At 56.1% G+C, this 15,042-nt stretch overlaps 1 protein-coding gene across 1 annotated transcript in view; it reads right to left on the bottom strand.

Annotated features, from left to right (window-relative positions):
- LRRC75A (leucine rich repeat containing 75A) overlaps window positions 1–15,042 on the bottom strand; it is a gene marked incomplete at its 5' end in the record, with an annotated part of 42,910 nt that overhangs the window by 5,546 nt on the left and 22,322 nt on the right. The window contains one exon of the mRNA XM_011227040.3: window positions 8,663–8,791. Within this exon, the coding sequence (XP_011225342.2) occupies window positions 8,663–8,791 (129 nt within the window). The remainder of the gene's footprint in view (window positions 1–8,662; window positions 8,792–15,042) is intronic.

The raw sequence follows: 15,042 nt of genomic DNA, 5'->3' as shown, positions 1-15,042 counted from the left end.
AGTTAACATGAGGTCATTTGGGGTGGGCCCTAATCCAATATGACTGGTGTCCTCGTGAAAAGAGATTAGGTCACAGGCACAGAGGAAAGACCACAGGAGGACCCTGGAGAAGCCGGCCATCTTCAAGCCCAGGCGAGGACTCAGAAGAAACCGACCCTGCCAACACCCCGATCTCGGACTTCCAGCCTTCACAGATACAAGAAACTAAATTTCTGTTGTGTAAGTGGCATTTTGTTATGATGGCCCTAACAAACTTACGTGGGGTTAAAGGTGCAGCAGACAGATGCTGGAGAGACTTCATCTCTGTCTCAAGGGAGTCACCTCCACAGACAGTCCCCAAGCCCTGCGAGGCGGGGGGGCCAAGACTGTGTGAGATTCAACTATGAACCCACGTCCAGGGCCTGGCACACAGTGGGCTCTCAGTAAAAGGCCAGCTCGATGGTTGTTACCATCAAGCTAATGGAGACGCAACGTTATTAAGTACTTAAAAGCATGAACTTGGAGCCAAACAGTGTGGATTTCACCCCTTGCTTTGTTACCTCTTCTGTGACCTTGGGCAAGTCACTTGACCTTCACTCCTCCTCTGTGAAGGGCTAACAGAACCCAACTCATGGGGCATTTTGTGAGGATGAAACGAGTCACTATTTGCAAGGCTGTGACTACAGCCCAGCACACAGCAAGCTCTCCAGAACACTCACTACGTCCACAACGTCCCGTACTGGAAAAGCCACACAGACACGCAAAACTCCGGCAGGGTAAAGGGAGTGGCCCCCCCCCAAGGCTCAGATGTGAGTTGGGGTTTTCAGGGCGGATGGATGGGTTCGTGATTTTTGCACGGGGAGAGGAGACAAGAGGCATCCCTGAGAGAGGAGGAAACGTGGGCAAAGGTTTGGCTGTGAGGGGGTGTTACAGGCGCGGAAACAGGTGACAATCTGGGGTCTGGTTACTTCTCACCACCTCCACGGCTACCACGTTGGTCCAAGCCACCATCATCTGTCACCTGAATTGCTGCACACAGACCTTACGCTAGGACTTCACGGAATGCCCCCAACACCCCAGAGCATAACTGCTTTCATTATCCCCATTTTACAGGAGGAAACTGAGGCACAGAGAGCAGGGCTGGAGCTGTTGGAAAGGCAAGAGAAGATGACCCTGAGGGTGGGCGACGAGAGAGAGAAGAGGTGGGAAAAGGGGGTTTTGAGGATCCGAAGACGTGAAGCATCTGAGCAGGGATCCGGGAGACAGAGGCTCAAGACGGAAGAGATCGGTGTAGACGGCACCTCTGGTGTCTGGTTCTCCCAGAATCGCACTTCTTCCTGCCCCAGCCTGCCTGTCTGAGAAACGTCACCTGTCGCCCAGGCAAGTACACTCGCCACCCCTGGGTTGCCATGTTCTGATTCTAGACTTCGTTTCTTGCTGTCCCTCCTCAGTGAGGAGACAGGGGCAGCAGGCAGGGGCTTGACCGAGGGAGACCAGCAGGATCTCGTTTGCATTTTGGGACTGTCCCTCTGACCGAGAGTGGTTTGGGGCCAGGCCCATCTGCTTTGTGCGGTTTGGGGCAGCCCTGCTAGGGCTGCGAAAGCCCCAAAAGTGACGGGAGGCCCCCACACTGGACTGACAGCACGCAGGATGGCGAGGGTGTGGGCAGGGCGGGGATGGGGAAAGATCCAGGCTTTGGGCTTGGGACCTGGGTAGAAGGCAAGGGGCTCCGGGAGAGAAGGGGATGAAAAGGCAGGACGGGGGAATGAGCAGCTTATTTGGAGCCACTTGGAGTCTGAGGGGGTCTATGCGCCCCTCCTGGGAGATGCGATTGGATTTATGAGCCTGGGGCTCAAGAAACATTCATCAGCCTCTGATTAACCCCTCGCCCCCCACCGGACGTGGAATGAACTGAGGGGGAAAGCAGGAGGCATGGGGAGGACACACTGGACCCAAAGGGATGGAGAAGGCACAGTGTAATCATGGGCACCATGGAGAGGAAGGGTTGGCATGGGTGGTCACGGTGGGGGCCCGGGTGAAGGCCAACTGTGGAGGCCAAAGGGAGGATGGGAGGTGACAGCCGAGATGGTGCTTTGAGAGCCGTGGTTCTTTACTTGGGGTCCTTGCACCTTGGAATCACCAAGGAGCTTAAAAAAAAAAAAAAAACAAACCTGCCTGGCCCACCCCCAGCATGGGTGGGCAGCTTGCATGCAGGGATTTTTTTTTTTTTTTAAAGTTCCCCGGATAATTCCTGTGTCTCCAAGCTGCAGAAACAGCAACTCGAAAGCTTCAGAGACAACAGGGACCAAGGCCGGGTGGGACTGGGTGGTCTGTCCAGCTTCACTCCTGAGGCAGCCCGGGGCCAGAACATCGCCACTCTCCCATCGGCACCTACTCCGAAGCCGAAGCCGAGCACCGAGCTCCTCAGCTTCGGCGGCTCCTTTCAACCACTTCCGGGGGGCTCATCCTCCGGACCTGAGCAGCTGGGCGGCGAACTTGAAACAAAGAGGAAAAGGCGGCAAACCAGCCGCTGCAGTGTGCCGGTACTGCCACAAGGGGGCAGCTGTGTGCAAGGCGCCGCTATGGGTTGACCGCACACGGTTGTTCCCCACCCGGGAAACTGAACAAGCCTGTTTGCTCACCGACGAGGACAACAGATAGGGTCACCTCACAGGCGATTTGACACTCAACGTGAGCTAGTGTCGTCACAGAAGTGAGAGCTCCCTTCCGTTTGTCTGGGCTCCATAAACAACAGCTAGCGTTTACCGCACCTCTCCTATGTTAGGCGTCGCCACCGTGCGCTGCACGCACGAGCTCACCACAATCCTGTAACTCACAACCATCCTGTGAAACCGGCGCTACTATTATCCCCACTTTACAAATGAGGGAACTGAGGCACAAAGAAGCTGGCTAGACTGGCAAGCCCCACAACCCATAAGATGGAATCAGGACGCAAAGCCCGGCTTTGAGGCTGGCCTCCCCAAACCTGCCATCCCGCCCTGCGCTGCCCTCCCGGTGATAAATCTCTTGCTTAGGTGGGTTCAAGGTGTTTCTATCATTTGCACCCGCAAAAGCCTTAAGCAAGCCCATATAATTTCCCAACTCGGTGGATTGTTCGAAGCCCCCTCCAGGTCTCCCTTCCGCGGAGAAGAGGACAAGGCAGGACTGGCCCAGAGCTGGAGAAGGAGAGGGTGGGGAAGGCAGAGGCTGGAAAGGGAGGGAGGCGGAGAAGGAGAAAGTGTCGTTTCTGCGTGGTTTCCAGAAACGGCAGCCATGCGCCCCTCGTGCAACCTTGGCCGAGAGGTATGACCACCGGCTCCGCAAGTTACCCGGTCCGTGCGCCCCGTGTCCAGCACTCGGCGGGCCCCTCTCTGCTGGTCAAAGTGGTGAGGCCCAGCAGCCCCTGTGTGCAACCAGACCCCATCCCAAGCTGCCGCTGATTGGTCCAGACGCGGGCACTGGCCGAGCGCAGCCAATCAGCCCTCTCCTGGCGACGAGACACACCCCCGTCGGCTCCCGGGGCTGCACGTCGCCGAGTAAAAACTCTCGGAGCCCGGGGAATGGAGAGTGAGGCCCGGCGGAGCCGAGAGGAGGGATGGAGGGATGTCTGCACTTCCAGCCCCTCCTTCCAAGCTTGGTTGTCTTTGGGCCCCACGAGACCCCTCGGTATCGGGATCAATTCTCTTCCTAGCTTGAGGCAGCTCCAGTGGGATTCTCGCAACAGAGTCCTCACGCACACCGGAGGCTCAAAGGCAGTTTGTGGATCACTTCTGCGGCTCTTCCTCCCGCCCGTGGCAAAGGAAGGAGAGGAGCGTGGTGCAAGTCTGGGGTGGAGCGGGGGCCCCGCAGCACTGGGGCCCCACACTGCCTCGGACCGGGGCCCTGGAGAGGACCCCGAGGGACTCTCCCTGACTTGTCAGGAAAGATGCTCAAGGCAGATCGCAGTCCCCTCCAGGAGGGGCCACAGCACCAGACGCTGCCCCACCCCTCACCTGTCAGATGGTGACTCCCACTTGCTATCTTGGCTCCCCCAGGCCCCAAGCAAGCACAGCCCTCCACTCCTGCGTGTCCAAAGGCTTCCCTCACTCATTCATAAGTTCATTCATTCATCAGATACTGACTGTCCTTTCTCCTATAAGCTCGGTGCTGCTCCAGATACCCGGAGACTTGCTGGGCTTTGCCTTTACTCCCTACCCTGAGTCTATTCTCTGCTCTTCTCAGGTGCCTGGAAGGCTGAGCTCTATAGACAGCATGGCCGGCCCTCCTGCCCTGGCTTCCCGTTGGGTTCAGCTAATGAGGGCGAGGGGAGTGAGATCAGAGGGCAGGAGGAAAGATCCTTCCCATTCTCACCCTCCCAGCTTTAGCACGTGTGACAGCCAGCCTCCAGGACGGCCCCCAACAGATCCTGGCCTCCTGTCATTGTCCCCTCCCTTAGTCTCCTTCTGCACCGCCTCAGGGTTGATCTGGGTGATGCAGAGAATGTGGTGAGGTCATGAAGATACCGTGGTGTCTGCCTTGCTCTTTTCCTGGATCACCTGCTCCGGGATAAGCCAGCTGCCCATCGGGAGAAAGCTCAAGTGGTCCTATGGAGAGACCCACGTGGCAAGAATCTGAGGCCTCCTGCCAGCAGCTAAGGAATGGGCCAGCCCGGAAGGGGGCCTGCCACTCTCTGCCATGCCTGTAGATCCCTGCAGCCCCGGCCACTGTCTCGAGGGACCCTAAGCTAGAATCACCTAGTCACCTACAGAGACTGCACAGGGATAAATGTCGACTGTTTTAAGCCACGGAGTTCTGGGGTCATTTCTTACACAGCAACTAAAAATACAGCACGGTTCTGGAAAAGGTGTTCTCGGCTCCGGCCAGGCTCGGGTCACGGCTTCTACCCATGGCCCTTTCTGTGGTAACGGCTTCCTTCTGCTATTAGTCCTTGGGTGTCTCAGTATCCCCCGTTGGTTTCCTTCCTCCTGCCCACAACCCTGGAAACAGTCCCGTTATTAAACTCTCAAAAATTCACAATGGATTGCGTTGGCCTGCTTCCCGCCAGGGCCCTGCCTGATGCAAGATGTAACCGCGAACTAGACAGATGCCACCTCCGGCCCCTTTGGAACTGATATTCTCGTGGGGGGAAGGCAGACAATATGTTAGCTGACAAATAAGTCAGATAACTTGGGAGGCCAAGGAGTGAAATGAAGCCGTCAACCAGGCACGGGCTGACCGGGGGAGCTGTGTCAACGAGGCTGGTCACAGAGGGTTCTAGAGACGTGACGGCGAGGCTGAGTCTGAATGGAGGAGAAGGGGAGCCCAGGCAGAAGCGGCAGCAAGGTCCCCGAGGTAGGAGAGTATCTGGAGGCCCATGTGGCTGGAGCTGAGTGAGCAGAGTGGGGAGGAGGAGACAAGAGATCCAGGCGGGGCCACGTACAGGGTTTGGGTTTTAGTAAAACCACGACGTCACCCCACGTGGAAGGTTTCTCAGCGAGGTACTTAGGTGACCCAATTCACCTTGCAGATTGCTCCCTGGCTGCTCCCAGAGCGCGGCGGGCCGGGAGGCATGGTGGCATGTGCGGGGCTGGCGCTGGGGCCCAGGGAAGGAAGGGGTCTCTGAACTTTTCCCGCCACGTGATCTGTGCTGATGGTGGGATGAGTTTTGGGTGGGGGAGGGGGCACCCAGGCAGAAATGTCCAAGAGGTGCGTGACTTTGGAGTTGGAAGCTGGGTTGTGGATGAGTCAACACAGTCATGAGCGGGATGGGATTTTGCCTGTCCCCTCCTTCTTGGGGCATGCACAGACCCACCCCTTTCTAGGGCCTAGGCCCATGTCCAGCTGGGATACAGGAGAGGGCTTTGGGACTGATTTGAGGGGGTTATCTTAGTGGTGAGGTTCTTGGTCTGGTGGATGCTTCACCGAGATTGGACCTGGAGGGGCTATTTCCTTTGTCCCCCGTCACCATTGAGGGAGACGGCCCCTTGTGGCTGATGGTCTTGACATCTCTGATCTGAAGTTCTCAGATCAAAGAGCTAAGACTAGGAAGTCCTGGCCAGCCCCAAGCTAGCGCACGTTTTGGGGTGGGTGCAATCAGGGGCTGTCCTTATCACCAGCTTTGGGGCCCCAGAGCCAGGACCCCCCTCCCTGGCCTCTCCTGCCACATGACCTCGGGTATGGCTAGGGGAACCAGCCAGGCCCCAGGGCCTCCCACAGGGCTGACACCCCCGCTCGCTCTGGAAATTGGGAAATCAGAGGCTGGTGCCTTGTTCTCCAAGGCTCTGAGCCCACTCCCTGCCTCAGTGTCCCACCACGGACCCGCTGGGTTTGAGGACCCTGCTTGGCCCACGGTGGGTGCTCACGCACTAGGTAGAGCTTAGCTTCTGTATACAGCGTGCTCAGCCGTGCCAGGCACATTCTCGAGAATCAGCTCACTGAACTCTCCAGACAGCTGTCTAGGGGAGGGTATTGCTATGAGCCTTTGGCGTTGAGGAAAACAAGTTCAGCTAATGAAATGTCCTGAGAACGCTACACCCACGCAGGAGACCCAGTGTTTGGTCCCCCACCCCCCAACTTGGGTGGTGTCTGGAGGTGGGGCCTTAGAGGGGGAAGTAGGATTAGATGAGGTCATGAGGGTTATAAGAAGAAGCCAGAGAGCTAGCTGGCTTGCTTTCTGCCACGTGGGGCCACAACGAGAGGGTGGCCGTCTGCAAACTGCGAAGAGAGCTCTCGTCAGAACTGGACCGTGCTGGCACCCTGATCTTGGACTCCTGGCTTCCAGACCTGTGAGCAACACATTTCTGTTGTTTCTAAGCCACCCAGTCAGGGGTAATGTGTTGCAGGAGTCTGAGTTCAGACCCCCCCCCGCCACGTACGGCCTCTGTAGGTCCCACCCGGATGGAGGGGATAGATGTCAGTCCAGAACCCCTTGGGCCACCTCTCCTTCCCGTGTCCTGTGGTTTGGCAAGGGCAGTGACCCAGCTGCAGGCCCTTCCTGTGTGGAGGGAGGCAGGCCCTCCTCTTCCGGGCCAGATGCAGCCCCACAAGCCCCCTTCCTCCCCCAGAGCACTGGGAGCACTCTGCCTGGAACCGGCCGCACGTCACACCTGCGCCGTACCCTTTATCAGATGGCTTCATTACCTGAATCTGGTCCTCCTCAACTCTAAAATGGGCACAAAAATAACATCTCTCCTATGGAGCTGCTTCAGGTGCCCTGTGATCTGTCAGCCCATCACCTGTGGGCATCTGAAGTCATGTTCCAGAAAAGGCAGAGCGGTCTGGCACCTGCAAGGCCTTGGACAGACCCTGCTCGCAGCGTCCCCAGGCTGAGCAAGGTAGAATCCGGATGAGGACTGAAGGTGATTCCAAACCCAGCTGACTCGCCTGTGGCTCTTGGCACTGGCCCCTCTTCCCCAGGCCCTGAGGCTCCCCGTCTGCCAACCCTCACCACCCGCTTTTTCCTACCATCCCCTGTTTGAGCCCCACATCCCTGCTTTCTGCTGCATCCCACCGTCAGCCCCAACCTTCCCCTACCCCACGCCTGCCCCCGACTGGCCCCCAGCCCTTCAGAGCTCGCTCCTCACCTCAGAGCCTTGGCGACAGCCAGCCCCAGGAGCCGGAGAGAAGGCCCTAGACTAAGGCTCGGATGGAGGCTCAGCTCCTGAGCAATGCTGCTGCCTGCTCACATCTGCACTGGGGCCGAGGGAGGGGTGCGTTTGATCACCACCTCCTCCCTCTTATCCTCAGTCCTACTCTGAAAGCAGAAGCTTCCCTTAGGCTCTCCTGGGTCCTGCTCTGGCTTCCTGGCCCCGTCAAAGAGGAAGCCCTTCTTTTGGAAGCTGCTGGAAATGGCGGGATGGGAGAGAAACGCTCCCGAGGGGAGCTGCCCCCCACGGGCCCTCCCCTTCCCTGCCAGGATCACGATGGGCAGCTCTGGGTAAGCTGGCTCGGGACCCCGCAAGGAAGTGGGGAGCAGGCCCTCCCATCCGGAAGTTGGCTAAGCAGCACCTGCCCGGGGAGCTTTTCCTTCTCAGCTCTGGAGGCCAGGCAGACGTGGGCATGAGCCAAGTGGGTGGGTGTAAAAGGACATTCAGCCTCGGAGAGGAAGGCCACTGGGAGTGGTGGGGACTGAGGCGCTCTGGAGAGTACCACGCGGGGTCACTGCTGGATTTACGTGGGGCCCTTGTGCACATAGGAAAAAGTCCACGTCTAGGTGGACACAGCCTTGCTCCTGTGACTTGGCGGCGGAGAGAGGGCTGGATCTGACCTGTGTCCTGCCACCTCAGCGTCTGCCTGTCTTTGTGCAAGGTACAACACACACAACCGTACAGGGCGGTCCTGGCCCCACATTGCAGGGGTGGCGACTCAGCTCCAGTCCCATAGAAGTGAGGGCTCCATGCTTGCTGGAGTCAAGGGCAGCGAATATGGAGAATGTGTGAAATAGTCTGAGTTTTAAATGGGGCAATGAGTCCAGATTTAATACCCTCGGGGGGGGCCAAACAAAACCTGGGCTGATAGTGCCCATGTGCAGTCCCCTGCCATGGATGCTGGGCCTTACTTAGGATGGGGCGGGCACCTCAGTCCCCACTGGCCTGTCCTCCTTGGGCCCTGGGCAGTATCGACCAGCCCTCCCTGGACACTGAGCTGCTCTGACCAGAAGGGCGCCCACCTCACACCCCCAGAGGTGGCCGGCTCCCTCCCCTACCGGCTTGGGGCAGTGAATGTAGCGGGCCAGGCTGATGATGAGGTCGTGTGTGATGGGGTCCACCAGGTTCCTGAAGCTGGCGTAGCGGTACAGAACGTCGTCCAGGGAGGTCGACTCCATGCCCAGGTCCTGCAAGAATGAAGGACGCCCAGAGGTCAGGGGCGGCCTGGCCCTACCCTTGAGTCCCACCCAACATGCCCAGAACAGCCCCCTGGAGGTGGCTTAGCGCCCCCGCCTCCAGTACCCTGGCCAGGGAGGAGACCTTACCCCTCTCCCAGCTTCAAAAAGATTTCCCAGCTGCAAGAAAGCAGCTCAGAACCTCCCCCAGAGGGCCAGGAAAACTCCTGTAGAGATGGCCCTCCCAGTGCGGGCATGTCTCCCAAGCCCTCCAACGTCTGGATGAAGACCTCCCCCCACCCCACCCCCAGCCCAGGATGAAGCCAAAGGCAGGCTGGCCATGGTAATAGAGGCCGCTTTTCCACATAGAGCAAACCTTGGAAACGTAATTTCCATCGTAAATTCCCCTGCTCTCTGATGGGTCCTATCTACTGATATTTATTTGTTTTCTTTCATGCTTCTGAGGTCATTTTTACTCTTCCTTCTGTAGATGACCCAACCTCAGTGTTCCTTTGCCTTAGAGGGGGCGGGGGTTCTAGATTGTGGGATTGAAAGGAAAACCTGCCAGGCACCTAGAAGAAAACCCCACCAGGGCTCCCTTAGAAAGGATATCAAGTGGGAGGGAGGATGGGGGAAAGGGGCCCTGAATGGGGTAGGTTCCCCAAGCCTGAGGAGGGACAAGGGTTTGAGGGGCACCACACTGAGCACCCCAGCTGGGGGCTTCTGCAGACACCCTCATCCCACCAGCAAGGGTCCCCACAGGCTTGGTCAAGAACAGTCACCAGTGTGGAGAAGGACCCAGCAGTGTGGATTAGGGGCCCTACTCCAAATGTTCTGGACTGTATAAGACCCCCCCAAGATTCTCACACAACCCCAGGGAAAAATCAGGCTCCCCAAACATGACCAAAGCTTGAATTCCCCACCAGGTCAAGCTGAAACAGCATTAATCGCTTTAGAGAAGCAAAGAAACATGGTTTTCCACCCTAGAGGGTTGGAATAAACTTTATACCCTCCAGATGAGAAAGAACATGGGTAAACACTGTGTCCTTTCTCAGACACCTCTCCCCCGGTTCTGTTGTCCTCAGGTGGGAGCTGTGGTTCCTGTCCCCAGCTTGGCGCATGACCCAGATCAGGCCATGATAGGAATAACATTCCTGCCCCCCACCCGCCCTGAGGACCAAGGGGGCCACTGAGCGCGGGCAGGGAAAGCAAGGACGACCTACTTTTGCTGCCCTCACCCTCGGGGCCCCAAGGCCCCCAAGCTGCACACGGAAATGCCCCAGCACAGCCCAGAGGAAGGGTCCCAGGCTGGGTGGCCAGGATCCAGCACCCTGGGGACACGACATGTGTGGCTGATGGGTGAGTCCCAGCAGGGGTTGGCTCCCTGTCATGAAGGTGGGGAATCCTGAAGTTTCCCAAACACTTTCCCTGTGTGATTCTCAGAAATCCCTGTAAGGCAAGTAGACTGGGCATTGTGACGCCCAATTTACAGATGGAGAAACTAAAGCCCAGGATTTCGGGAATGGAACGTACGACATGATGACTACAGTTAACACTGCGGTGTAGATTTGAAACATGCGAAGACAGCACACGTCCTAAAAGTTCTCATCACAAAGAAAAAAACATGTTTTTTCTCCCAGCCCCCCAAGTACACGAGGTGAAGATGTTAACTTATTGCGGTCATCATTTCACAGCATGGGTAAGTCAACCATTATGCTGTGCACCTTAAACTTACACAGTGTTCTAACTCACTTATATCCCAATAACAGTGAAAGAAAAAAAATCACATATAATAAAGATGTTTTTATTTTTATTTTTATTTTTTTTAAAGATTTTATTTATTTATTTGACAGAGATAGAGACAGCCAGAGAGAGAGGGAACACAAGCAGGGGAGTGGGAGAGGAAGAAGCAGGCTCATAGCGGAGGAGCCCGATGTGGGGCTCGATCCCATAACGCTGGGATCACGCGCTGAGCCAAAGGCAGATGCTTAACGACTGAGCCACCCAGGCACCCCTATTTTTTTTATAAAAAATATTAATTTGACAGAGAGAGAGCACAAGCAGGGGGAGCAGCAGAGGGAGAGGGAGAAGCAGGCTCCTTGCTGAGCAGGGAGCTCGATATGGGGCGCGATCCTAGGACCCTGGGATCATGACCTGAGCCAAAGGCAGACGCTTAACGACTGAGCCACCCAGGTGCCCCAATAAAGGTGTTTTAAAGAATTTCAGGAATGGTGGGGTGGGCCTATGCCTCATCCGGGGGGCCGTTTTGGGATTGCTCTGTCCGATTTAGCACTGGAATGAGGGGGGCATGAGGGTAGAGATCCTGCCCTGAGGTTTGGTGGCTGACATTTCTAAGGCCGAAGAAAGAAAGGGTCTTTGCTGGGGGATTGGGAGGGGCCTGGGCACCATGCCCTCTGCCCCTGTGGGGAGACTTGCTGCACCTGCCCTCCGGCCTGGTCCTACCTGCCACGGTAGGGACACTTTGCTCCCTCCTCCTTGTTAGAAAGGAATGGACACCAAGGGTCAGTCTTGGGGGCCTTGTTTTCCATTCAGCAGGAATGACCCTCAGAGGCAAGAAACCCTGTGTCGGGTTCTCTGGCTGCCGAAATAATTTCCTGGGGACCTAGATGCGGGGGCTCAAGGTCTTGTGTGGATGCTGGCAAAGGGAGGCTTCTAAAGTGCCGGCTTTGCCCGGTTCCCGAGGTGAAGGCCTTTGTGGAACCAAAGGATGGCTGCGTCCTGGGCAAGCTACCTCAGGTCACTGAGTCTCAGTTTCCTCATCTGTAAAATGGAGCCAGTGACCCCCCCATCACAGGTAGGTGAGAGAAATAAAACCAAGTAACACGTTAAGCCTCCAGCAGGAGAGAATATCACTGACAAGCTCTCCCCACCCCACAGTCCTTCCCTCCATCTCCTCCCCTCTGCAAGACCCCTCCTCTCCTCACGCAGAGGTTCCTGACCTTTTGTGGACCACAGACACATTTGAGTATGTGACAAAAGCCACGACCTCCCTCTCTGGAAAACCTGGGAGTTAGGCCTCATGGTCAGCAGGGCCCGGACCCGTGGGATCTCAGAACACAAACTCTTTCTCAGGAATGTTCAGAAGAGCGGCCCACCCTCCCTGTGGCAGGAAGAGGCTGGGAATGTAGGAAGGAGGGGCGTCAAAGGGCCTCTGTTCTAGGGTCTTAGAAGTCCCATGTGTCACAGGGCTGAGGCTCCCCTTTCCTGGGGTGGGGAGGTAAGGGAAGGGCAGGGTCTCATGGATGGAAATGGAGGGGTGGTGACTGCCATGGTCAGAGGCTGGATTTGTGGTCACGGGAGAAGGACAGAAGATGGGTTTGTCTTTCCTTCCCTGTCTGTCCCGCACGCTGGGCTGCCCCTCTGTGAGTTGTTGCCTGAACACCAGCTTCTGCCTCCCCCGCCGTGCCCCCATGTACCCCTCTGCTAAGCGTACACCCCAGCCCATGCTGGTCTCCTGTTACAGTTGTCTCTGCTCCCTGTCCCTGAGGGCTCCTCCAGAAAGCACCACATTCCAGTTCCACCCAATCCCTGACACACTGTCAGTTGGTGGACAAGAGACTTCTTCCCTCCTGGGCTCTGTTGCCCCATCTGTGAAATGGGCCGATGAACCACACTTGTAGTTACCAAACTGTGTTTTCAAGATCTTGGGGCTGATGGCAAACACGAGAGAAGCCAGAAGAGTCCGCAGGGCTTTGGGCCCAGCTCTCGACAGAGCAGCTCTGCTGGCTACACTTTGGTTAAAAAAACAAAAACGAAAACAAAAAACAAAAAACCCAACAAAACAAAACAACCCCCAAAAGTAGTTCTGTGGCCAAAGCGAGGTTTGAAAACCCTGGCCTGGCTGACTGCTTGGGCTCTTGCCCTCCTACCAGCCCTGCCCTGTCTTCCCATTCCCTTCCTCTTCAGGCCGGTAGAGGCCCTTCCATCTGGACAGGACCAAGAAAAGCCTCGTTGTGAGCCCCAGAGGCTGGGGGGCAGGTCTGGGAAGATGCAGAATGTTCTTCCCAGAGCCCCTGTTCCCTGTCCTCCTGTCCTCGTGGTCACTCTGGGTGCTGGGCCTGGTGACAGTGTCTCCAGCTCCCCGGGCTCCTGTTGTCAGGGTTCATTCAGCTGTTGCTTGGGGGTGGGGGCAGGCAGGGAACAGGAAGGAGGGGGACGGGGAGGAGGGTCCCCCCCAGGAAGGCAGACGGGGCCCTGCTCACTGCACTTTGGGTGGCTGTGAGTCAGGCCACCACCCTCCCTGCGAATTTCAGCCGGGGTGGGGCTCCCGAGGGTCCCAGGGCTGGAAGTACCGAGAAGCTGTAACAGGGAAAACTGGCCTCCAAATGCCGCTGCCGCTGCCGTATTTCTTTGTTCTGACCCCACCTAGGCCCACGAATGCTTGTCCTGCTCTAGGATATTTCACATGTCCTGAGGACCTCGGGGCACTTCCAGCCTCCCAGGTGGCCTCCCCACCCCTCTCCCCAAGGCGAATTTACCGGGGACAACTGTGTCACAACTTTGCCCCCAGATGGCCCCACTTGATGTTGTCCAACAGGGACCTCCAACACCAGGCTCTGCCCTGGCTCCCAGGAAGGGCTAAAGCAGGGGGGGCAGGTGAGCGGTGCCCACTGCATCCACGGAGCTCCTCCAGTCCACCCTGGGCACAGCTTTGGCCTTGGAGGGGCTGGTCCACTTTGCAAAGTACCAAGCCGAGGAAAAGCACTTCCTCAATATGGTCTAAGCTGCACCATCGCTGGGAACTCTGCGTGTAGGGCTCCTCAACAGAAAACCTGGGATCATCAGACTCCGTGTCTGGGTCTCTGCTGGAGGCAACCTTCCTTGGACAGTGCCACCTGCAGGGAACCGAGGGGGCCAGCCCACTCCACCCCGCGTAAGTGGGGTCCCCATGTTACTTGAGTGTAAGAACCAGGTTTAAGGACTTGCTCCAGAGGGAGGGGAGACGATGGGCTTGAGGTTATAGCTTTCCAAAAAGTGAGCAGAGACCCACATAGATCAGCTTTAGATCAGCATTTTTCAAAGTGTGGTCTCTAGTCCCTTTCAGGGGCCCTGCGAGCTCCTCTTTACCCATGACCTATCTGCGCGACCTAGATTTTCTTTGTTCTTTGCAGACTTCAACCGAAACAACCCAGAACCAGAGACCTACTGCGGAAAGGGCAGGTATGAGCATCCCGCTGTCTTCTGTTCAAGCTGCACATTAAAGAGATTCGCAAAAGTGTGAAACAGATTCACACTCCTCACTAAAAGGCTTTTCTTTCAGGGGAAAAAAATGTTTTTCTTTTGGAAAATGTAGTTATTTTTGTGAAAGCTTCTTTCACATGTGAGACTATTAATTTTAAAAGAATGAATAAATAAAAATTTTTTTAAGTGAGCTCTACGCCCAACGTGGGGCTTGAACTCATGACCCCGAGATCAAGACTCGAATGTTCTACCAACTGAGCCAGACAGGCGCCCCAAAATGAATACATACATCTTTAACACAGCTTTGTTTCGATTTCTCATATAGTAGCTAGCACCCACTAGATATAACCCACATAGAGAAAATCTCTCTTTGAGGTCCTCAATAATTTTAAAGAGCACAAATGTTTCCTCAAAACATTAAAAATAGAACTACCATGCAATCCAGCAATCCCACTTCTGGATATATACCCAACGGAAATGAAAACAGGCCACCGGAGTGCTAATACGCACTCCCACGTTCACTGCAGCATTATTCCCAATAGCCAAGGGGCGGAAGCAACCAAGTGTCTGTCCATGGATGAACGGACAAAAAAGATGTGGTATATGAATGTATACATACCATGCAATACTATTCAGCCGTGAGAAAAAAGGAAATCCTGCCATTTGCGACAACATGGGTGGACCTTGAGGGCATTATGCTACGTGAGAAAAGTCAGACAGAGAAAGACAAATACTGGATGATCTCACTTAGTATGTAGGACTCTAGAAAGGACCAAACTGAGAAACACAGGGTAGAAAGATGGTGACCAGGGGCTGGGGGTGGGTGCATGGGAGATGTGGTTTAAGGGTACATACTAGCAACTAGTAGATACGTAAGTCCTGGGAAGGGACGCCTGGGTGGCTCAGTCGGTGAAGCATCTGCCATCTGCTCAGGTCATGATCTCAGGGTCCTGGGATCGATCATGATCCCGGGGTCCTGGGATTGAGTCCCGCATTGGGCTCCCTACTCCTTGGAGAGCCTGCTTCTCCCTTTCCCCAGCCCCTGCTCATGCTCTTTCTTG

The sequence above is a fragment of the Ailuropoda melanoleuca genome, chromosome 17 (genome assembly GCF_002007445.2).
Source record: "Ailuropoda melanoleuca isolate Jingjing chromosome 17, ASM200744v2, whole genome shotgun sequence".
NCBI lineage: Eukaryota > Metazoa > Chordata > Mammalia > Carnivora > Ursidae > Ailuropoda > Ailuropoda melanoleuca.
The sequence above is the reverse complement of the archived record's forward strand: the minus strand, read 5'-3'. Positions and strand labels throughout refer to the sequence as shown.